Raw genomic sequence first — 23,833 nt, forward strand, 5'->3', positions numbered from 1 at the left:
CGAACTCGTTACGTGTAATTATTTCGATTATTAACCCTTTGCTCTCCAACGGTCACCGCTGGAATTGTTGCGGCGACAATATTTATTTATGTTTGATTTTTTTAGAATATCGCTTCACAAATAGGTTCCTTTATTAAGCTCTTTACATATAATCCTAATGAGGTTATATATTATATTATATATAATATATTACATATATTAGAATAATACATTGTTAAATGGCTAGATTTTTTATCTCAAATTAGATCGTGATCGTGAATCGAATATCTTCGTTAGTCTGAGTTTGACAGTTTATGTTTGATTTTTTTAGAATATCGCTTCATAAATAGGTTCCTAAGCTTTTTGTATATAATCTTATGAGGTGTAATCTTATCTTATGAATAATTATCTTACGTAATGGTAATCTTACGAGAGCACCGAACGCATCGAACGCGAGGGGCTGGAGTTTCTGGAGTTTCGACCGAGCGAAACAGTGCAAAGGGTTAATAACTATTGAAGATAATAAATTGCATATGTAGGAATAGTATAAAGTAAAAAATGGGTTTGGCGCAATTTTTGTCCGCCACTGTATATATATATATATATATATATATATATAGGTATTTGGCTCGATGGTTTAAAAAAAAAAACTACTCGCGCGATAACAAAGAATTATCCCTACTCACTAGTGGTAGAGAGCTGACGAAGCTGTGGATATTGGACTTCTTGGCGGCCTCTATAATCTCGTCCATCGGCACTAGCCGGAAATTGTCGCCGTAGGCGATGTTCTCCGCGATGGTCCGGTCGAAGAGGACCGGTTCCTGGCCGACGACACCCAGCTGAGATCTCAAATTGCGCAACGAGACCGACGAGATGTCGCGCCTGTCTATCGTCACGGTCCCGGAAATCGGGTCGTAGAGTCGTTGCAACAATTGGATGCAGGTCGATTTGCCGCATCCGCTCTGGCCAACCAGGGCGACCATCTGGCCCGGCTTCACGATCAAATTCAATCCCTGCAAAATTTGCATCTCGGGCCTGGTCGGGTAATGGAACTCGACCTTGGAGAATTGTATCAACCCGTCCGCCTTCTGCAATTTATTTATCCATTTATTAATATCGACCGGGCCGTCACCTCACCCCCTCATCAACCCGAAGTCGAATTAACAGGGAAGAGAAGAAAATTGATTCGAGCGAGCGCATAATAGGGTATTTGCTCGTGGAACGAGTTACACGTGACTGGCGTTCGCGAGACTCTGGAAACGTCGTTTATACGTATCGCTTCATTAAACGGATTGGAATTCTGGAGGGATAATCTCGAAACCTCGATCAAACAGAGCTCTTCTCGTTTCGGGCGTAATTAACGCTCGTAGCCGGAGGCATCGCTGTCAGTATGTCATAAATTCGACGCTTTGCTAAACAGTTCGTGATGAAACCTAGTCGAAAGGGGAGGGGAGGGGTTGACCAGGTTTGTCAACGGTTCTCGCTCCTGTACTTCGATCGGATCGATCGTCCGTGTTTCGCGTGCGATACACGTGTAACTGCGCGACGTCAATGGAAAAAATGGAATCTGTCGCGTTTGCGATTTGTCATCCGCCTCGCGTTCGTAACGTAAATCTGAAGCCAACTCACCCAATCCAGATCTTTGTCCTCGGAATCCGGCGGCGAGGCGATCTCCGGAACTCTGTCCAACAGCTTGAATATCCTGCCGGCCGAGATCTTGGCGGTGTTGAAATTGGGCGCGAAGGCGAGCGCCTGGCCCAACATCCAAGAGCCGAAGATCAACGCCTCCGACACTTTGATCACGTCCTGATAGTTCAAGCCCTCGGTGGCCACCAAAGCGCCGCCATAGTAGAGGCTCAAAGCGTAACCGAAGAACGGCGTGGTCTGACCGCACGAGAATACCAATCCTCTCAATCTCTGTCTGATCTTCATCGCCTGTGCCACGTGATCCAGCTCCGAGCAGTAGCGCCGCAGGAACGCCTCCTCCTTGCCGAGGCTGGCCACCGTACGGATGTTGGAGATCGCCTCTATGGCGATCCTGGTCGCCGCCTCCATCTTCTTCTTCTCCTGCAACCCCTGCCCGCTCATCACCCTCGCCTCGAAGAACACCGCGCCCAACACGAGAGGTATCGAAACCACCGAGACCAGGGTCATCTTCCACGTGTAATACATGGACAGGCCGATCCCCAGGACCAAGGTGGACAGGGCCTGAAGAATGGCGCCAATCCGGGTCCCGGTCGCGCCCTGCACGGCCCCCGCGTCCGACGAAAGTCTGGCGCAGAGGGCGCCCACGCTGTTCGTGTCCTCGTCGTACCAGCCCATCTCCTGCTTCAGCATCGCCGCGAACGTTATCTTCCTGATCCTCGTGGTCATTCGCACGCCCGCCAACCCGAACATGTACATTTGCAGGAAGGTGCCGAGGCCTGTCACCACTCCGACCACCAGGAACAGAATGGAGAAGTTGACGGTTTCGCGGCGTACTTCCTCGTCGTCTTGAAGGCCCAACACGTAGTACACCTCGCCGAAGAGGACGGCGAAAGCTGGGAACGAGGCGCCCACCATCGCCGCCGCCAGACACCCTGTCGAACGTAATTTTTTTTTCTTTTTTTTTTTTCTTTTTTTCCCCTCTTTTTCGAATAGGCGATGAAATCGCGCGCGCGCCATCTCGAAAGGATTTTATCAAGCGAAGCGATAAAATCGGTTTCGCGATGCGAATTCGCTCAACGGTGTCGATCGTTACCGATGATATTGTACGGCCATTCCGGTTTATTGAGCCCGAATATCCTCATCATGGGCGCGTCGTACGGTTTCTCGTGCTCCTCCAATTGATTGACCGAGGTCTCGGATGCGCCGGCCAACGACAATCGATGGGAGTGCATCGACAGAGTGGAGAATTGTCTCTTCAACGGTGGCTTCTGCTTCGGTATAGCCGCGGTGACCGTCTTCGCGGCCGACGCCGTCGCTTTCGCTGAAAATTCGATCGTTAATTCGTTTGCTTTTGAAGCAAAAACTTTAAACTTCAAACTTTAAATTTGACTCCATTCGAGTAAATCTAATCTCTCGAGAAGAGATCGCTCTTTTTCTCTTTTCCGTTTTCCCTTCGATTCTACCCTTGCACAGTGGAAAGAAACCACCTCTTCATATCCGATTACGTATAATTACCTCTGGCGGTGGCGCTCGCGTCGGCGGACACCAATCCGTAATAATGCTTGCCGAGGGCGAGCAATTCCTCGTGGGTTCCCTGCTCCACCACCTGGCCGTCCTTTATAAACACTATCCTATCGGCGTTGGTGATCGTGGACAGTCTGTGAGTTACGACGATCGTCGTCCTTCCCTTCGAGGCCGCGTCCAAAGCTCTCTGCACCGTGGCTTCGCTGTGGAGATCCAACGCGGAGGTAGCTTCGTCCAGTAAAAGTATAGCCGGTCGTCTGACCAGGGCACGAGCTATCGCGATCCTCTGCTTCTGCCCGCCTGACATTTGCGACCCCCTCTCTCCCACGGGGCTGTCGTACGCCTGGAACGGAAAACTCTCGATCAAACGGGGATGGGAGATGCGACGCCGCCCCTTATTACAGGCCCGAGCGTTAATCGCGAGATTTTAATTGAAACGAGGGGGTGCTCGATCCTCTCGCGATCGAGAGCAGGGAATTTAATGGGAATCGAAGGAGCGCGATTTTCGGCCACGGTCACGTTTCCGCCGATAATTATTCGGACGTCCGCGACCCATTTGCCCGTTCGATTACCGTGCTCGTAGGAAGAGGCCATCGCGCGGTCTCCGCTGCGGTTTCAAACAACGATTATTTCATTAACGGAAGTACGACGTGACGCGACCACGTATACGCGTTGAGATTTAATAAATTTACGAGGCGCAGCACTTTGCCATCACCACGTAATATTCCTGCCTCTCCGAATCGATGAAATCTTAGATTCTCCTTTTTTTCTCAACGTGACGAGTTTTCCACTATCATCCACTATCATCGATATTTTCTGTAATAATAAAAAAAATCCAAATACCCTCAGGTATAATTCAGGTTGTTTCGTCGCGTATCAACGGATATACGCGAAACGATACCCCTCCCCGTCCGTATAAAATTTCCCGCGCACGATCGCGGCGCGTCGATCCGTAAAATAAACTGCGCCCTCCCATAAACTGGAAAATGTCCGGTCCACTTGTTCCCGCGGATCGTTACGCGTGCTAAACGCGTCACGATGGGACACGACGGACGAAAGCCAAACACGCGTCGCCCTCCTCCTCCTCCTCCTCCTGTTCCCTGCACGCAGCGAGGGCGCGGCGACCGCGATGCGAGAACCGTGGGTGGAAGGGAGGAGGGGCGAATTCGCCTACCGATAATTCGGTAATAAACGCCTAATCGGTTGACGCGGCCCGTAATCTCGAATACTGTTATTTGCCCCGGCCACGGGTTTAAACGGGTGTTTTATCGTCTGTTTGCACGCGTGTTCCGTCCCTCGCACCTGAGACTATTGTTAACGCGTTGCGCGACCAGCTGGATATCCGGTGGTCAACACTGTGTATTACACGCGATCGAATCCCCCTAAATAACCTCGTCCCGGCGTCGAGATTATCCGCCGATTATCCGCGAGATGAAAATTCCACCGAGTTCAACGGTCGATTTTAATCGGTTGAAGAGTCAAGGCCAAGCCGATCCGAGGCCGAAATGGAGGAAGAATCGGGAAGAGGTCGGAAGCCACTCACCTCGGGCAGTTTGCTGATGAAGTCGTGGGCGTTCGCTTCCTTCGCCGCTTTGATCATCTCCTCCTCGGTAATGCTGTCATTTCCGTACCGGATATTCTCCCGTATCGTCGTGTCGAAGAGCACCGGCTCCTGCCCGACCACGCCTATGTGCGAGCGTAGCCACTGCACGTTCAGCTTCGACACGTCCACGCCGTCCAGCAGAACCTGTTCCGACAAAATTCCTGCTCAGAATTCTCCTTTTCGACGGACCGCGAGAAAAGGAAAGAAGGAAGATGGGAGGGGAAAGAATAAGAAGAGAATCGTTCGTCCGCCGTTTGCTCGAGCATTAGGCGTACATTAAGCGAAAGAACTGGCCTTTGTCGTTTTGGAAAATTTCGCGAATGGAACGAGGAAAGGGGTCGAAGGGCTCGAAATCGGTATTACGCCAAATATACGGCGTAATATTTTCAGCGAGGGAGGAAGGGTGGAACTGCGATGGATGCGGAAAACCGTAAAACTTTTACTACTTGGAAAACTGTTGGTGCGCCCCCACTGTTTTCCACCCCGCGTGGAAACGCTTCAAACTTGTTCCGTAAAATTCCTATTGCACCGCACGCGTTCGCGAATACAAATGTAACACAATGGAATATTCGCGGATGGGTTATATCGTTAACTTGCGAGCGCAATAAATAAATTCCACTCTCTAGAATTTAATCCTATATCGAATTTCACTTACGAAAGTATATCCCTTTGCGTAAAATTTTCGACCGGAAGTTCGCGAACGAGCTTCTAAGCTCGGTGCGAGATGCGAAGAAAATTATGCGATATTGAAAAGATTTCGAGAATTGTGGCGAGGATTTCGATACGAGGCATTTCGAGTCCTAGAAAAAGGAGCGGAGAAAAAGGAATCTGCGCGCGTTTTAATAAATTTACTCTCTTCCCCTCGCCTAAAGATAAACAAATTGGAAACGCGAGATTTCGCGGAATGGAAAATTCATAATGAACGCGAGATTAAATCGCGCGATTTAATACAAGAATTATCGTTATTATAGTTATTCAATTGTGATACAGGGGCGAGGCTAGCGGGCTCGTTATAGTTTTTCGAATCGACAACAGCCCTCCACAACATTTTAAAGCAACGTAACGCGTTACAATAATAATTTCCAACGAGTTATAAATTCATCGAGTTGCGATGGAAGGATTTGTCCGATTATAATTTTTCTTTTTATTTATTTTTTTTTTCCTTTTTATCGCTCACCTGTCCCTTGTGAGGATCGTAGAGTCGTTGGATCAATTGGAGGCAGGTAGACTTGCCGCAGCCTGATCCTCCGACGAGGGCCACGGTCTCGCCCCGATTGATGGTCAGATTCAATCCTTGCAACACCTTCACGTCTTTTCTAGCCGGATACTGGAAGTGCACGTTCTTGAACTCGATCTCGCCGGTCACGGTCGGAAGCTTCTGCCCCTCCTTGCTCAAACTGTCGATCGTGGGCACGCGATCGAGCACTTGGAAAATGGCCGCGGCCGAGCCCCGCGCCACGGCGAAAGCCTCGAGATGGGGGGACGTGAGGCCCATGTTCTGGGCGCCGGCCAACACGCCGAAGAACACGATCACCAGCACCGCGGGCGTGTACTCCTTCACCTCCTTCGGCCTGTCCTCCAGGATCAATTGGACGCCGTACCTGATAACCGTGGGATCGCGTAAACGACTTCGATTCGAGGCAGAAGATTATTCGTAACGGAAATAGGAAATAGTTCCTAGCGGCAGAAGAAAGAGAAGAGAGAAAGAGATCGTTTATATCGAATTAAAGTATCCAAGGTAAGTAGCCGGCTTCCCTCGGCAAACAAAAGGAAACGGCCTCGCGCGATGTTTCCCTTTTAAAGCAAACAACTTTTACTCGAAACACTCGTGGCACAATGCGGGAATTATACTCCCCGTGACCCGTTTCCGCCCCACTCGTGCCTGTTTACCCGTCCCAAAGACGTTTGTCCCGGAAATGCTCGCGTACCTTTCATTCCCCTCTCCCTCCCCTGCACTCGGAGGGAAAAAGCGTTATATATGTATATATATATATATATATTTCTGGCCTGGAAAGCTGCAAACTTACCAAAACGCGATGGCGTAACTGATGTATATGATGAACCACATAACTCCGCCACCAACGCCCGACCACATACCGCGCTTGATCCCGGTCTTTTCCGCGGGGATCAACTTGTCCGCGTATCTGTTCACTTCCTTCTGCTCGCCGTTGAACGCGATCACGGTCCTGATGGCGCCCAACACCTCCTCGGCCACGTTCCCCGCCTGCCCGTACGCGTTCAATTCCTGGGCCGTTAAGGAGCTCTGAACTTTGGCCACCACGGCGGTCGCGATCACGATGATCGGCGCGCAGCTAAGCACGACCAGGGTCAACTTCCAACCGTAGACGAACGATATGATGATGGAGGAAATGAAGGAGACCATCAGGTAAGTGAACACGCCCAGCTTCTCTCCTATCCCGTCCTTCATCTTGTCCAAATCTCTGAAACAGGAGGAGGGAGAATGTTTCCCATCGTGGAGGAGATCGTGATCGATGAAAATTCGTGTCGTGTCGCCAAACTTTTGCCAGACTTTTCGACATCTCACCGCGTAATTAGAAAACGTATATCGCGTTGTATAACGCTCTATCTCTATCCCGTCGGAAGTGAACGTTCACGACGACGAAAATAACAGCGGGCAACCATTCAGCGGATTAATTAAAGTTCTTAGCCTTATCTTCCCGCGGTGCGCGGGTCACCTTCAAAGAAACGAGCTCTCGAATTCGCCCCCTCGTCTATAAGCGAGTATACCTATTTATCTGGAATTTAATTATAAGAGTAGAGTCGTACGTATCGATCACCGGGTTTAAAATTAGAACAATCTATTTGGGACGTCGCGCTTTTCGGCGTAACAGTGTAAAGTTCGTAAATGTCAAGGTGAATCATTCTCGTCGTCGTCGTTTATGCATCTAACTTTGTTCTATCTTCTCGTGTCTCTATCTCTACCTCTCTTTCTCTCTCTCTCTCTCTCTACGAAATCCGGTAAAATCGTTCTGGCGCCACGTTACGACGCTTCCGCGTGCAATTAGCGTACAATAATACGCGCGATGGTGGGTGTCGTGCAACACGAGACCGAGATCGATAAATTTGTTAGAACAATGTCGCTCGTCGTGAAATAACGTTTTCCGAGCGATAAGACGATATTTGATGTGCGATTATAACTCGCGAGATATAAAGAAACGATCAACGACGAACTCGCCTCGCGTCTAAAACATTGTGCAATTTTAATTCGTACGAATACGAATAACGACACGATTGGAAAAAATTGAAGGAGAATCTCTTGTTTGTAAACGAGCAAGTGAAAAACTCGAGGATAAAATTTACGTAATTGTCGTTGTAAAGGAGGATCGAGGATCGTGAAACGAGCCAAACGAGTATAAATATTTCTAACGTCTTCGATCGATATATATATTCGTATCGCGACATTTATCGTCTGCGTGATAATCAAAGATAGAGTGACTCACGTCGATCTCTAACGCACGCGTCTGTCTTAAACGCGGCGGCGACAATGACAGGAGAGAAAAACGCATTGAAATTTCCTATTCGAGATTCCAACGAGTGTCGCAATTATTACTTGCGCCATTGTTGTTCGAAGATTCTCGCCTCGAAATAAATAAAATTGCGCAACGCAATATGATTTCGTCGCCGATTTAATTGGCCCCTGTTATTGATCCATCCTTGACTTTTCGATAATTACGCGAGACGGCCTGCGACGCGTCCGCAAACAGAGAGAGAGAGAGAGACGGACGATTGTATCGGGGCAAAGGATTTCGAGTTTCGCGAGCGGCCACCTGTTGATGATGAGCAGAACTCTCGTTTCCTGAACTTTGCTCCACGGTTCTACCATCACGGTTCCCTGCCGCGTTTACATTCGTCCGCAGATCGAAACCTTGCTTCCCTTCAATCCCCCCATATTTGTGAGAAAATATCGGCTACTCGAGGGGCGCGTCGTCTCTGAGATTATTGTTAAGATTATGTTATGGCATAAAGAATCGTAAAAAAGTGGAATTAGAATTGGAATACATCGTCGACATTCGTGAATTTTGAAAAGGGCGAATAAACGAGACAAGAAAGGTGTACTCACTCGGTGATCCTGCTGGCGAAGTTGGTCGACGTGTTGATGTCGTACCACGTCATGTCCTGCCTAAGAACAGAGCGCAGGAACATCTTGCGCACCCGAACGATCTGTCTGGATGCCGCTATGTTCAACAAATCGACCGTGAACACGGCAAACACGAATTGGAACGTGGACAACGCTGCGGAGGAAACGCCGAACGCGACCGAATCATCGTAAAGCGCCTCCATCCTTTCCTTGTACGTCGAATTAGATCCCCTGCAATCGAAATATTCATCAATCTCTCGGCAAAATTCGAGATCGAGAGATTCGAGATTCCATTCGTCGCTTTTCCGTTCCAAATTAAATACATATATATATATATATATACGTATAAATATATTTATACCGAGGAAAGAAATTACGAAACTCGGTGGCGGTCTAAAGTAAACCAGACGCGATTCTATTTTCCTCTTTAAGCGTGACGCGTCGCGGGAAGAAGCGAGCTAAAAATATGAGAATTTAGGTATAGGTAGGCGCGTCTGGACACGGCCAAGACTTACAAGACCTTTCCTCCGCCGAACCACTTCATTATGAGAGTCGGCGTGCTCGTCTGATTCTTCATGTTTCGATCCACCAGCAACGTGGTGAACTCGCCGTATTGTATCGTCGAGATGGGGATGCACAGACCCGTCAGAGTTCCCATGATCAGGCCGCCGAAGATCAGCATCAACTCCCCGCATGTTGCAAATCGAAACTGCCAACAGAGCCCAGATCCTCTCCGTCAGATTCCTCTCCCAACTTTTCATCGCGAAGGAAAGGAAAGGGGTGAGAAAGCGAGACGAGGGGGGTTTTAATTAATCTCTCGGGCGCGTTCCCATCGACGTTATGCTAATTTTCCGAATGATGGGGTTTCTCTCGGGGAATTGGCGAGATTCCGTCGGGCAATTTGTCGCGAAACTGGTGGAAAATTTCAGAAACATATTCTCGGGTGATTTAGTGGCGAGCAACTTCTGCCTTTCCGGGAGATTTAACCCCGGGCAAAATTAATGCTGGCCTAACGGTGATTAATGGGAGGGAGATCCGACCTGTTCTAAACAAAAACAAGCCCGATCGATCGCGACAGAATCGCGGTCGTTAAATTTGTCAAAGACAAAGGGGAGTGTCCGTGGGGCGGCCGCCCCCCTCCCCGAAACATGGATTTCGTTCGAAAACTGGATCGTCGATATTTCAATCGTGTCTCGATTGTTTAACAAATGTTGGCGACATCTGCTTTCCTTTTTCCTTTTTTTCCTTTTATCTGGAACACTTACGAGTTTGAAGTAAGGCACTGGCGGTAGGGTTGGCTCCGAAGGCGACTTCTCCTCCTCCTTCGTTTGTGGTGGCACAAATTCACTGTGAACACAAACAACGCCCCCTTTTAACGTACATTTTCGATCCCACGTGCGATTGTTGCATCGATCGTGATTTCGCTCTAACGAGGCGAAAACACGAGACAACGATGGATTGTGCGATTCGTTCGAAGAGTAGTTCCGGAGTTGCGAACTTGGAAAGTCCGAGTCGATTGAAACAACCTCGAACTAGGAACGCGTTTACGATCGTTTTCAAGCTTTTTTTTTTTTTCCATTTTTTCTTTCAATCCAGAAATACTCTTGCGTTTTACAATATTAGAAAATCTTTATGAATAAATTTATACGATTGATTCCAGTCTCTATATACGGGCGAGCAGAATTTCTCCCATAATTATTACTCCCATAATAATTTCTACAACGATTATTGGAAGGAGGAATCCCGTGCTATGTATCTTTTTCTTTTTTATATTTAACAAAAATATCGTTCGTCTGTGAGAAATCTTATTCGTACATTGGTTTCCCATTCTCTTGGAGCATATACTCAGTTTCCTCTTTATCCTTCTCCGCGTCTTGGAGCGTGTCTGAAATGAAATATAAAAGGTACCGTACACAGGCATATCGTACAACATATTGTTTTCATGCGCATCACCAATGAAATCTTAAATATACGTTCGCCTTTTTCGCCCAAACCGAAAGTTACCCGATGCCAATGATTGCGTTCGATACGTGATCGTTGGATTGCGGATTTTTGCGCAAGCGCATAATTTCGCGTGAATAACAATCAACAACGATCAAGTCGAACGAAATATCCCCGAATTTGGACGCAATTTACTTTAAAATTTCGATTGGAAGTTACTTGGAAGATATTAACTTTCGATCGTTGGAAGCGCTTTAAAATACGATACGAGTTGAGGAGATATCGAATCGTTTATCTAAAACCTGATTAAAATTTTGAATCTATTCTCAAGATAGTAATTTTCGATCGACAAATGAGCGATCGTTAGAAGCGCGGGATCTTGTTCTTCGAAATATTTTTTCATTCCAATACGACTTCCGAGATCGGAAGTTGCCGAGATAAAGAAAAAAAAAATTTTTCATCATTCTCACCGACCTATCCCAAAGTGTCAGAATCGCGGGATCATTCATAAATTTTAGTGCATTGTCTTTAGCGCGCTATAGACATTCTCAGTCTTTGTATCTTGGCAACCGATTGAGATATCGGAGATAAAAGAGACTCCGATGACTTTTCTTTGTTTTCCAAATATATCATTTCGATGATAAAATTACGCGCTTCGTACGATATTTTGTGTAAAAAAAATTAGAAGATTTATTCGAATGAATGCGATACGAAACGTGTAATTTAATATATATATTTTATACCACGACATATTTCGTATTAGTCGAATATTTGAACACATTATTTATTTCTTTATAAAAATCCGATCATTTTCTTCTCGTTATCTTTATCGATTGTTCGAGATTGTTCAACCTTGGCTGGATTATTAAACACGCGTGTTTAGATATATATATATATATTTAAGGGAAAAAATCGTTGCGCGGAATGAAGGGATCTCGTTTGCTTCATTCAACGCGCGTTTCTTCGACGATAACGCCCTTTTCCCCCCTCCTTTCGCGAATGGAACGAATCGAGAGGGGAAAAATGTTGGAGCGCTGCGCACGTTCGTCGGAATCATTTCCTACGGGAAACGAGTGGATGCGCGTTTCGTAAAACAATGCGCGCCAACGTCTCTAAAATACAAATGGAACTTTCGCTGGGAAGAAACTAACGGCTTCTCCCGGTTCGGTTCGGTTGAAACGACCGTGACAAACGATCCGACGACTCCCAGGAAATGGCCCCATTAAATTCGGCCCGAGAGCCTTTATCCTCTCCAATGTAATAACATTGGCCCAAAGATAATAACTCTTGTCCCTGTTTCTCTCAAAAAATACACATCGGGAAAATGTTTCTTCGAGCGTTCCTCTACGGGAGCCAAAATAAATGGAAATGGATCGAGTTTGAGAAACTCGAATTCGAAACTTTCTCTCCAAACTCTCTCGAAACTTGAAACGCTTGTTTTTCCTTCTTGTCTTCCTCCTCCTCCTCAATTCGATCGTGCTTTTTTGAGACGAAAATATTATAAATCATATATCATCGGATTCGCGTTAAAATACGCTACGCGTCTAAATAGAATCTAAATTTTTATTCTTTATTCTATAATCAAGTAATGCGAGCAAAAATGTCCACGATCCAATTGTATTATATATATGAAACCGATTTCGCAACATCTCACAGAACCGATCTCCACAAAAAATAATCGAACGTCCCGCATAAAAATTTTCTTCGAGATTGGAGAAAATTCGCCCCGTTCTTCCAGATCTCTATTATTTCACGAGCGTAATAAACGACGGTGAACCTTCGTTCGCGCGCGAAAGATCGTAAATCTAGCCGGTATATAAATCGTGTGGATTCGCGGATCAACGGAGACGAAGCACGACGAGGAAACGAAACGCAAAGTTGCAAAGGGGACGGCCCCTTTGGCCAAAGCGTCGAGCTTCCAACGCTTCCTCGATCTTCCCCCGTGGAGGAGGAGGGGAGGGGCTCCATTAGCGGCGTAATTGCTGTTCGAAACTCCTGCGACGAATCTACGACGATCGGCATTTTATGCAGGGGACTGTCTCGACCCACCGACCGACTCCTCGTGCATCGACGAATTTACCCCCCGGTGCACGGATACGAGTCCGACAAGTTCCACCTTCTCGCAACTTGGCCGACCAACTTTTCCCCCTCCTTCCTCGATTCGATCACACGTTCGACTCGTGCAATTGTGTGTTTCGCGGGAGGCGATTAATTTGACCGTTGGAAAAAGGTTTCAACGGGAGTGGAAGTGAGTTTTTCGGTGGAACAGGAGGGGAGGGATGAAAAATTTTAAAGGATTTCGAGTAATTCCGAGTAAAGCAACAGATTACAAAGTTACGAAAATTTTGTTAAATTACGACATAATGACAAACTTTTCTTCGCGTATGGAAAAAGAAAAAAGTTAGAGGAGAGAGAGAGAGAGAGAGAGAGAAAGAATGTATGTCGTGCGATTACGAGTTCGAGGAACACTGTTCGTTACGGACAGTGGACACAATTTGACGAAAGCTTGGGTTGTATCGTCTTTTTATCTACCTTTTCTGTCCCTCTCGCGTTTTTGTACAATATTTTTATATCTTTACTTTTCTCTCTTTCTGTCTCCTTCCACTCGAGAGTGAAGGTAATTTATCAAGACACGCGTTTCCAAGTATTAATCGCGTTTCGCTTCCATCCATCGTTCGGGATGAACGATCATCGTTTCCCGCCGAGTTCTCTCGAATTATCGCACGCACGAAACTATCCATGGAAGAAAAATTTGTGTTCTTCTTCTCGTCCAGTAGTAGTTTCTGTCGTCCGTCGTCGACTCGAGCCGATCGATCTCCCAACAACTTTCACGCCCGACAAACTCGCGAAAAAAAGGGGAGGAAACACGGAAACAAGTATTCGCCGCAAATTATTCCTTGGTTTAATAATCCAGCATAAAGGTGTCGAAACTTCGTAATCATTCTCGATCCGAGAAATCTCGATGATTATTAGTTAACGATCGATCGAGGGAATGATCGAGCGGCCGCCGATCGATTAGAAAGGAAGGGTGGAAAATTGCAATTTTTCGTCTCATCGATCACGAGGCTTATAACCATCGATCAACAATGGATAAGCTCGCCTCCCCTCGCCTATTGTATATTATAACGGAAACCAAGTTCTTTCTTCTTCGAAAGAAGTTTAGTTGTCCGATAAACCGGTCTCGGTTGTGTAAATTAATTTTTTCGCGCGCCAAACTTGCATGATGGCGGCGAGTTCAATCCGTTCATCGTAACAGAGAGAATTTTTATATACAACTTGGGCTTGAATGGATTAATTCGAATGGAGTAATTGAGAAAAAGGTTACTTACACTTCAAGAATATTTTTTCCTGGCGGTGAGAGTTTGTTTTTTGGGGTTCCATTTCCATACCCTGCGCCTTCTCGCGCGGGTTTGCTGTCCACTGACAAATTCGCCGTGTCATTGCGCATTCTTAATTAACAACTCTGCAAAAGAAGAAACGGAAGATGATAAATTTAAACAATAATTTAACGAGTAGTCGATCCGATTTTCCGAATCTCTTTTAAAAATGCAACCTCCAACAGGCGCTCCAATACTCTTATCTTACTACCCGTTTATAACGATTCTTCGATAGTAGTTTCTCTTTCGATTTGACTGAATGAATTAACACAAAAAAATCGAAAAATCAAATCAACAAACGTTGCGAGTTACACGTTGCTACACGAGTTCGCGAGCTTAATTCCCGCGTAACGATCAACGTTGCAATGTTCGAGCGAGAAACAAGTGCAGGCATAATTCGATCACATCGAGTATATAACCAATTATACTCTACTCCACCCAATCTTTCTCCGATCCTCCGATCTACGTATCCATTCGTATAAATTCTTCGAATAATGGCTTCGCTAATCATCGAAACCTCGTTGTTTCGTTAAGGGGAGGGGAGGGGGGATCGAAACAAAAGCTGTCTCCATTAAATCGAATCGAGGCTCCGGGGGCACAGTGGAAATTTCGCGTCTCTGTTTCTCTTACAAACATTCGCGCGTTCGTTCCATCCCCCCCTCCTTGTTGTTCACAACATCAAACATATATATATACCATATCGGTGTTTAAGCGACGGTGTTTCGAAACGTCACGCGCAACAATGTCGGAACCCTTGAGCTTTCAATAAACGAACGATCGACAACACGGCGTCACGCGGCGGATTGGAAAAACGCGGCCTTGCGCGATCGCGATAAATTAAAGCCGGGCTGACGTTTTGATTGTCGGCCCCGGCCTATATATTTGTTGCGGTCAATATTTGCCCCGCTCGATCCATTGTCGCCTCTCTAACCCCCCCTCCCCCTCCCCCCTCTTCCCCTTCAACGTTACAACCGCCCGTTTCGTCGGGGGGGGGGGAGGGGGTCCGCAGCAGCTTTGCAAACGCAAACTGCAATTAGCAACGATAATCCGGGGACAACAAACTCTATTTACCCAGGTCATTATCCACTGTATCATACGTTTACCGCGCAGGATATATACAATCTAAGCGATGGCTAGAACGTGCGCTAATACGTGTTAATTAATCGATTGACCGATGGGACCTATGATTACGTTTAAAGGGTGGGAAGGGGGGGGAAGGGGAGGTTGTCCGGCGGTGGATCACGCGATGACAGTGACGAAAATCGTTCGTTTGATGATCGATCGTTCGATTAATGGAAAGATGGATGGAGGGGTCCTAAACTAGATTAATTTTTATTAATCGTCGATTGATTCTCTCTTTAAGAACGATTCAACGATCGTAAATGAAGTATTCGTTCGATGATCGATCCGAGATTATAGGCAACGATTCCGAGGATTTAAGATTAAAAAAAAGTGTATCTTTGATTACACTATCAATCGAATAATGATAATCGAATGATTTCTACACGGATCTACGAATATTATTTTTAAATAAAGTCAAAGTACTGAGGTAGCTTTTAAATTTTTAACCAATTGATTAATTTTAATACATTTTTCCGAAGCTCTGTCTGGTTTTTAAATTAATTTTTGGTTCGATTCTAGTTTCGGTTCGTACGATTTCGGATGAAAAGTTGGGGGACACGTGCGTGCGTGTGTGTGTGTATGTGTGTTGACGCAAAAAGGCGGGCGAAAAGGAAACTCGGATAAACGAATGAGACCGCGAGGAACGTGGTTAATGTTCGGCAACTGCAATTTCCAACTCGTGCCCCACATCTCTCGGACTTTCTTGCGTCTAATTGCTGTTCTAATTGTCGAATGAACGGCACGATAAAAAGTCGTTCAAGTCGTTAGGTCGTGTTGCGAACCGAGTTAGAGGAGGCCTTTAATCGCAACACGGAGCGAGGCCCTTTTCTTCGTCTCGCTCTTTCGCTTTCGAAAAACGTTACGATCCTTTCAAACGGCGAAACGAGACGACAGCGTTAATCCCATCGTCGAAAGAAGGATCTTGATATTTCCATCGTTCGAATCGAATCGAGACAAGGTTCGATCAAGAAACGGTGGATTAATTTAGTCGGAACATCTACGCTCTTACGTAATTAACGTAACGAGTAGTCGTGTACGATATTATAAGATAACGTTTCTCCATTCCTCCTCCTTTCCCTCCTTTTCAATATCTGTCAACGACGTCTTCGGAAAACCAGTAATAAGGGCGGAAAACTGGTCTGAACGAGAGACTTCGAGACTTTGAGCAAATGAGAAACAAAAACTAATAAAATACTAATGAAAAGAAAAAAAGAAGAAGAAGATATTCTCCTTTTTATTTCGATCGGTATCTTTCATTACTTTTCCCCTTTGATCAACCATCTCTTCGTTATGGCGTCTAGTAACGCCTTCGGTAACTAGAAGTAACGACGCGACACCGTCATCAATGTCTCGACTCTTTATATATATTTTTTAAAATCGATATCCCCTTGAAACGAGCTACTTTCCTCCTTAGTCGTAGAAAGAATGGACAGAAAGAGAGAGAGAGAGAAGAACTTCGTCTCCGTACGATATTTTCCAATTCGGTTGAATATCGCAAAAAAGAAAAAGAAAGAGAAAAAAAGGAGAAAGGAAGAACGAAAAGAGAAAGGTCGAGATTTTATTAACGAGCCTATGCCGTTGCGGCTGGAAGAGAATCAAGACACGAGGAGTACGATGATATCGCGCATTCGGTCAATTTCGAATTATCCTATTTCATCTAGAACGAGAGCTTTCCGATCTCATTTGTCTCCGTTCCAATAACTTTCCTCTCTCCTTCCCTCCTTTCCCCTTCATCAGGCCGATCAGCTGGTACGCGCCGATCCAATTTTTCCTTCGTTGCCCTCTTCGAACGGTTTATAAAATTCCCTTCCCCCTCCCTCTCTTCGTTACAAGACCAACGATGCAACGATAAATAAACGTCTCCTCGAAGTTGCGCGCTCCACCTTCGCCGCTCTTTTCTCGCGGATCGTTGCTCATCGATCGAGACCAGGAGACGAGGAACCGGAACTCGAGCAGTTAGCAACAACTCGAAAATTTTCAATCCAAGCTGAAGAGTTGAAATTTCCTATAACGTTTCGCCTAAATCTCCTTCTTATCGAATACAGGGAAGAAGAAAAGACAAAGTCGAAGGTAAAGTACACCCAACTCCTACCTTTCCATTCGTTAAAATTTTTCAGATTATCATTCTAAGAAATGATGTAAACGACGTTGCACGATTCGAAAAGTTGCACGATTTCCCTCGGCAATCCATCTTTCTGGAATTCGGGCCCCCCCGCCTCCTCGCCCCAATCTTTTCGAAATTCCACGGTAACAACGAAGAAGAAGAAAATTTCAAACAGGGGAAAGCAATCCGCGCCAGATTTTGTCCCGCTAATGTATTCGGCTCGGATATAGTTCCTCTTCGAAACTTTAAACTTGGTCAGGACGGCCGTGTTCCGGGACACCAGGTTGAAAAATCGCGGCTAATGGGAAAAATTGGTAAAGTTACACCGGCGAGTTGGCCGGCGACTTTCGCCGCGGAGCCTTCGTCGAAACTCCATTAAGCTTGGAAACTAATTTCCAACCGGGTTTTCGCGGCGAGCATCGCGTAATCGCCTTCCGCCGTCCTGTCTCGCCAATTATTTTTACCGGAAACAGCCTTTCGCGAATCGAATTTCTTTCTTCTCTTTTTTTTTTTTTTTTTTTTTACATCGATACAAATATTTGCGCACAACGAATTTCTCTCGAACGTGTTGTTCTTGGATCAGAGTGCAATGACAATCGATTAGAAGTGATTTTGAGTAGATTCTATTTGAAAGAGGATAGATAGGTTTTCTGAACGATATTAGTATTTTTTTTTTTCAATAATTTAATACGTTATAATTCATTCATTGTTAAAAAGAAAACAGGAGAAACGAAAATCAAGTTGATTGGAGAATTGAAAGATACCTAGCGGATTTCCATCGCGTTTGATCACAGATCACCTTTCGTTTACAATTCTCACAAGATTTTGATACGAACTATATTCTATATCGTATAATCATTTACAATTCTTTTACATTAATTATACTCTAACCTGACTCTTTACCAATTGTCAAGGAACCAAACGCCTAATTAATTTTCACGCGTTCAAACGTAACGAGCTACAAATATTCCCCGATCTTCTTTAAATCCTGCTCCCCAAACCAACGGGAGGTCGAAACACCGCGTGCATAACGTAAAAAGAAGAGAGAGAGAGAGAAACACATGTTTTAATCCCCTCGTCGTATCTGTCGGAAGCACGCGTAACCGACCGGCCGCGTATTTACGATCGACGCGTGATTTACGACGATCGTTTTAATTAGCGACGAAAATATACGGCGGAGGAGGGGAGCCCGTCTCTCCCCTCACAGAGAGAAAGATCATCTCTGACCGATAGCGGGACGAGAGGTGGAAATTTTTTTTAACAGAATCTCAGTTTTTCTTTCTTTCTTTCTTTCTTTCTTTCTTTTTTTTTATGAATCAGCGAAAGCGAGGAGGAGATCCTCGACCTGACCGAGTTATAATTAAAGCAATTCCGCGGTCCCCGGTTGCTTTGTGCCCTCTGAGGTTCGTTAAGCTCGACAAATTAATTTCCATTGTATTTTCAAACGGCCAGCGGGCACAATTCTCGCGCCCTTTAACCGAGTGAGTTCGAGTCACGCCTCACCTCTCCCTCCTAACCCGTTCCTGTCTGCGTTTCCGCTCGACGATGTCCCGTGGAAAGAAGTTAAAAAAAGGAGGGGGGGGGAAGGGGATTGGACCTTGGAATTCGGGGAGAAAATTTTTCTCCTGGGCTGGAGAGCAGCTCGATCGACAAATGTTTGAACTTTCGTTCCCGGAAAAGGGGAAGGAAAAGTTTCATCGGTTTTACCCGCGAATCGTGAATCTTTTATTCGAAAAATGGCGGGGCTTAAATTGGTCGAGAAGGAAAAATTAAAAATTCGTCGCCCGGATGTTGCACGCGTTACGGCCAACTCGCAATTAAAAGTTGCGCTGTTAAAAATCAACGAAATTTTTTTTTTTTTTTTTTTTTTTTAATGAAATCGCATCACATGCCGTAACGTCGACTCCTTTGAGGATTGATTTTAGAGGGATTCGTCGTAAGCGGATTTTCCACTCTCGAAGAGAAGATTACGAAGAAAAAAGATAAATTAGCAAATGTAAAAATAATGATACTCGATCGTATTCGAATACGAATCGTGTTCGTTTAACGATATTTCTCCTTCCATTCGCGAACGTTCTCTAAATTCGCTCTCGCTTCGCAGTTACACAAACGTGCATTATTATCGCTATCTTGCATAATACTCGTATTTAGAAACGCTTAAACAAATTTGTCGTTCGATATTCTTAATGGCACACGATGGTTTATTTATTCCTGGCTTTCGATATTTATCTTGGCTCGACAGCGTTATTCGAGAGGGATTCGTCTCGAAGTATCGTTCCTTTTTATTAATCGAATATACTCTCCTTTTCGTCGCGACCGATTCCGTGATCCGCTCCTCTCCCCGACTAATTTTAGAAATTCAGAACAGTCCACTTCTGGAAACGATTCGATCCTCGTTCGCGATCCCCTCGTATACAGATCGAGGAGCATTTCGATTGTACGTAAAGGTAGAAAGATCGGGGCAACGAGCCGCGTTGCGTATCCTCAGACGCCTCTCCTCGTTCACGGCTCGAGAATTTGACGATTTATCGCGGATCTCTTAAACGCGGCGGAGAGAATCGAATTAATTCGATTCCGCGAAACTGTCGCTAAAAATATCATCCTATCTTCCGCGATAACGAAAATCGCACGTGAAGCTTTTCGATTCGAATTGTTTATCGTGCGATTATGATGAACGGATTGTTTTATCATCGAAGAAAATTGCGGATATTTTTGGAAAAAATTCAAATTGTATCATCAATCAGGCGACGTACACAAATTCGTATTTACTTTTATCGAAGATTTGCAAGGCGACGTAAATGGAGGAAACTGAAATGCGCGGCGCGTCTCGCCGCTAGACTCAATCAGATCTATTTTAAGAGAGAATCGGTAAGGCGAATCGGTGGCGAGCAACAATCTCGATCTGTTTTCGGGCGAAAAGAATAGGGAGAAAGGGGAGGAAAGAGGAGAGGGAGGGGTTTCGACGGAGAGGAATGTAGAAAAGCTCGAATCGAATTTCGCGAACAAACGATGATGGTGGTGGTGGTGGTGGTGTATTTTTACGCGTACGCGCGCGCACGGGCGCGACTCCAAGTCCACGATCGAAAGCTAAATACAGTGGAGGGACCCTGACAGACGAGATCGTCTGCAACCTTGGGCGAGTCTGGCCAACGCCGCCCACTTTATCGCCAACTCCGACTCGCGAAAGCTTCTTCGACGTTGGCAGAAAGCGTTACACGTTATCCACTCCGTATCCTCTCGCTGCGTGTGCATCGAGAGAGAGAGAGAGAGAGAGAGAGAGAGTAAACCCGAAATATCGCGCGATAATGGCGGAACAAGGAACGCGCATACCCCGTTTCGAACACGCGAGTGCAGCACTTCTGCTCACTTCGAGGTCACCGAGCAAACTACTCTTTTAAGCCGTAAAAAAGCATGGATCGTTGCGTTGCCAAGAATCGGGAATCCGCGAGGAGGCTAAGTCCTTCCGTTGCCAAGAAAAAGCATCTGGAAACGGAGTAAAATGCGTCTAGATAATTGCAAATCTTTGGAGGAAAGAGAAATGCGGAAAGAGTGCAGGGAAGAGTAGATCGATCGATAAATTGAGTAGCGGGCAATAACGGTTGATAACGAGTTGTTGTTATCGAGAATAGATAATACCGGCGTCCGATTTTGCGTATAATCGTGTACCCTCGTAAATTAATTATAGATTCGATAATGATACGACCGTTCTTTCTGTCTCTTTCATCCTCCCCGCGAAAAAAATGTTTCTGGCCGTGATTCTTTCTTTGCCGACCGACTTTTTTTCTTTCCTTTCTTTGCATCTCGGAATACCATTAGGTACCACCATTGTCTTCTCGATGGGATTCTCGCGAGAAAACAAAGGGAGAAGGAACACGAGGATCGGCAACGACTTGTTCCTCGACGTTTCAACGTTCGTCGAGGAACGCAAACACGCGGTGTGTTTACAATCGTCTCGTTGTTCCACCACGCTTTCAACGATTCGAATTGCCGGAACGAAAAGCGGCGGAACATTTTCTAGCGTCAAAGTGGCGTGACAAAAAGAGCGAGAGAGAGTCAACATCTCTCTCTTCGAGAAACAAATTTTGCGAGCGAGAGTAACGCAACAACGATTCCAACCGATTGGAAATTTCGTGTTCGTTGCTATAGTCGGTCGCTATACTCGATTCCACAGATATCGCGTCGATTGATAGTTTTTGACCCAATTGCCGCGTTATCTATTTTTATAATTTTTTGCCGGGGACGAAGACGAGGACGAGGAGAAGAGAAGAAGAAATTTCTTGGAAATTGGAAATTCGATGACGAGAGAAAAGTTTTCGTTTCCGCGGGTAACGAAAGTAATCTCGATTCGTTCGTGATACAAATGAAAAAAAAAAGAAAAAAAAAAAAAAAAAAGTATCTTCCATCTCCGCGCGGATTCTTCTTCTCCGTGTCCGACTTCGATCCGGTTTAATCCCCTTGTAAAAATTAATTCCGCCGTAGGGAATTCCGTATTTTCCCAATCGTAACTTCTCTCGTCGATATCTGTCTGTGACGAAACGAGAGACGCTATTTGCAACGCGATGCTCCTCCCTCGAAAAAGAAAAAAGAAAAAAAGAAAAGGAAAAAAAAAAAAAGGAAATCAGAAAAATGAAATCTCTGACGTTGAAAGTGGATCCGTTGACCGATGATCTCCCTAATCTAATCGATGATCGTGATACGCCTTCGTTGAATCATTTTGTTTAATTTGAGACGGCTTAACGAAACGCGCGATTACATCCAAGTCAAGATAATACCTGGAAATTCTGAACGATAAACCGAGCGACACGAAACATAAACAAATCACTCGTCGAATATCCATGCAAACGAACCTCTCTGACTCTTTTTTTTTTTTTCTTCTTTCTTTCTTTCTTTCTTTCTTTCTTTCTTTTTTATCCCATTATCGAGGACCTTGATGAAAATTTCAACGGGTCGATCGAAAAAGCGATAAATTTGGGGGAAATACGCCAACAATTCCCTCGACCGACACCAAATAATCCCAACCGATTTCCGAAACGCCTGGTGTTTCGCCGATCGCGTCCAATTTTCCCCTCCGTTCCGACGTGGCGTAGCGACGAATCGAAGGAAGGGAATTAAAAGAGAAAGAAAAAAAAAAAAAAAAAAAGGAAAAATAATAAGGGCGAGAGGGAAAAAAAGAGAGGGGGAAAAGTCGAAGAGTGGCGATAATTGGGAGGGGGCCACGTTTCATAGGAATTTCATCGTTAAAATGGATGCGGAGGGGAATTCGTGTAACAAAGGAGATTAAAGCGGGCGGGGATCTTGTCAACAGACAGGGGAGGTTGGCAATCCTTTGCGCAACAGCTGCCGCTAACTATCCGCGGCTCGTCGACCGTCCAATCCAGTTAAGGGAGTTTCGAGTTTAACGCTGTTACGCGAATCAACACGGAACGTCGCCGCGAAAATCTCCGCTCGTTTCTCGCCTCTCCTCCGATCGCCCGGCCCCCGCCGCCTCAATTTCGCCGCCGATGGTAACGAGCTCCCCGCCCCTTCCTTCATCACCCCCAATCGAATTTTCTCTTCCTTTGTTCTTCGATTCCACGCTGCCACCGCGCTACGTACACCGTGTACGTACACATCTCGTGTACGCCTCGAAAATCCAATTGCTAATTCCAAACACTCTATAATACATGGCCATACCCACTCCTCTCTCTTTCTCTCTCTCAGCTCGTAAACAATGCATCGAGGTAAAAAGGAACGATTCTCTCTCTCTCTCTCTGTCTTCCTTTGCCACCCCTTCATCTTCGACTCATCCTGTGTCAACGATTCCATTAAACGGTAATTCCATTATCCAGCTATAAGATATTAATGATCGACTCCCTCTCGAGGAGTGACTCAATAATTATTGTTAAAAAAAATTTGTGAACGAAGTAAATCCACTTTCATTTTCGTTTCATTCTCGTTTCCATCACCCTTCGCTTAGACTCTGGCTTAAACTCGCCGATTTTCGCGCGAGATGCGTTTATAACGCGAGTAATCTCGATTGATATCGCGTTCTGGAAGAATCTGGAAGAATTGATCAGAATTGTTCGCATTTGCCAGAGGGGGGTCCATGGGGCGTGATACACGATCCCGCTCGAATCTTGACTACAAAGGGAGAGGGGAGGGGGCTCGATTTCTCCATAGATCCATGGTAAATCTCTCGTCAAACAAGAGCGAACAGAAGACAGGTTGCGGGCTTCGCGTTCGAGATGATTTAGCGATTGCGACGATCGATGATGCAATCGCGCGGAACATCTTCCACGATAACTGCGAATCATCTTCGTTTACCCGTGATACCACGGAAGAAGAGGACGTGCGTGTGTTTGCCTTTGCCTCGAATACCAGGAGGATATACAACTCGGTTGGTAATGTCGCCGGTAATCGTAAAGTACACTTTGGAACTTTGGAACGATAGCTAGACG

At 45.6% G+C, this 23,833-nt stretch overlaps 1 protein-coding gene across 10 annotated transcripts in view; it reads right to left on the reverse strand.

Annotated features, from left to right (window-relative positions):
* LOC122718638 (multidrug resistance protein homolog 49) overlaps positions 1-23,833 on the reverse strand; it is a 60,709-nt gene that overhangs the window by 6,622 nt on the left and 30,254 nt on the right. For 7 of the 10 annotated variants that reach the window (XM_043943864.1, XM_043943855.1, XM_043943845.1 and 4 more), the window contains 12 exons: positions 14,123-14,256; positions 10,668-10,737; positions 10,118-10,199; positions 9,368-9,561; positions 8,835-9,083; positions 6,781-7,194; positions 5,931-6,354; positions 4,694-4,897; positions 3,142-3,493; positions 2,720-2,947; positions 1,609-2,558; positions 666-1,067 (listed from right to left, as the gene is read on the reverse strand). In XM_043943864.1, coding sequence (XP_043799799.1) covers positions 666-1,067; positions 1,609-2,558; positions 2,720-2,947; positions 3,142-3,493; positions 4,694-4,897; positions 5,931-6,354; positions 6,781-7,194; positions 8,835-9,083; positions 9,368-9,561; positions 10,118-10,199; positions 10,668-10,737; positions 14,123-14,234 — 3,681 coding nt within the window. In that variant the 5' untranslated portion in view covers positions 14,235-14,256. The remainder of the gene's footprint in view (positions 1-665; positions 1,068-1,608; positions 2,559-2,719; positions 2,948-3,141; positions 3,494-4,693; positions 4,898-5,930; positions 6,355-6,780; positions 7,195-8,834; positions 9,084-9,367; positions 9,562-10,117; positions 10,200-10,667; positions 10,738-14,122; positions 14,257-23,833) is intronic. The other 3 variants (XM_043943904.1, XM_043943922.1, XM_043943912.1) reach the window with 1 other exon arrangement.

This window comes from Apis laboriosa, unplaced genomic scaffold (assembly GCF_014066325.1).
Source record: "Apis laboriosa isolate Shangri-la unplaced genomic scaffold, ASM1406632v1 scaffold11_cov152, whole genome shotgun sequence".
Lineage (NCBI taxonomy): Eukaryota > Metazoa > Arthropoda > Insecta > Hymenoptera > Apidae > Apis > Apis laboriosa.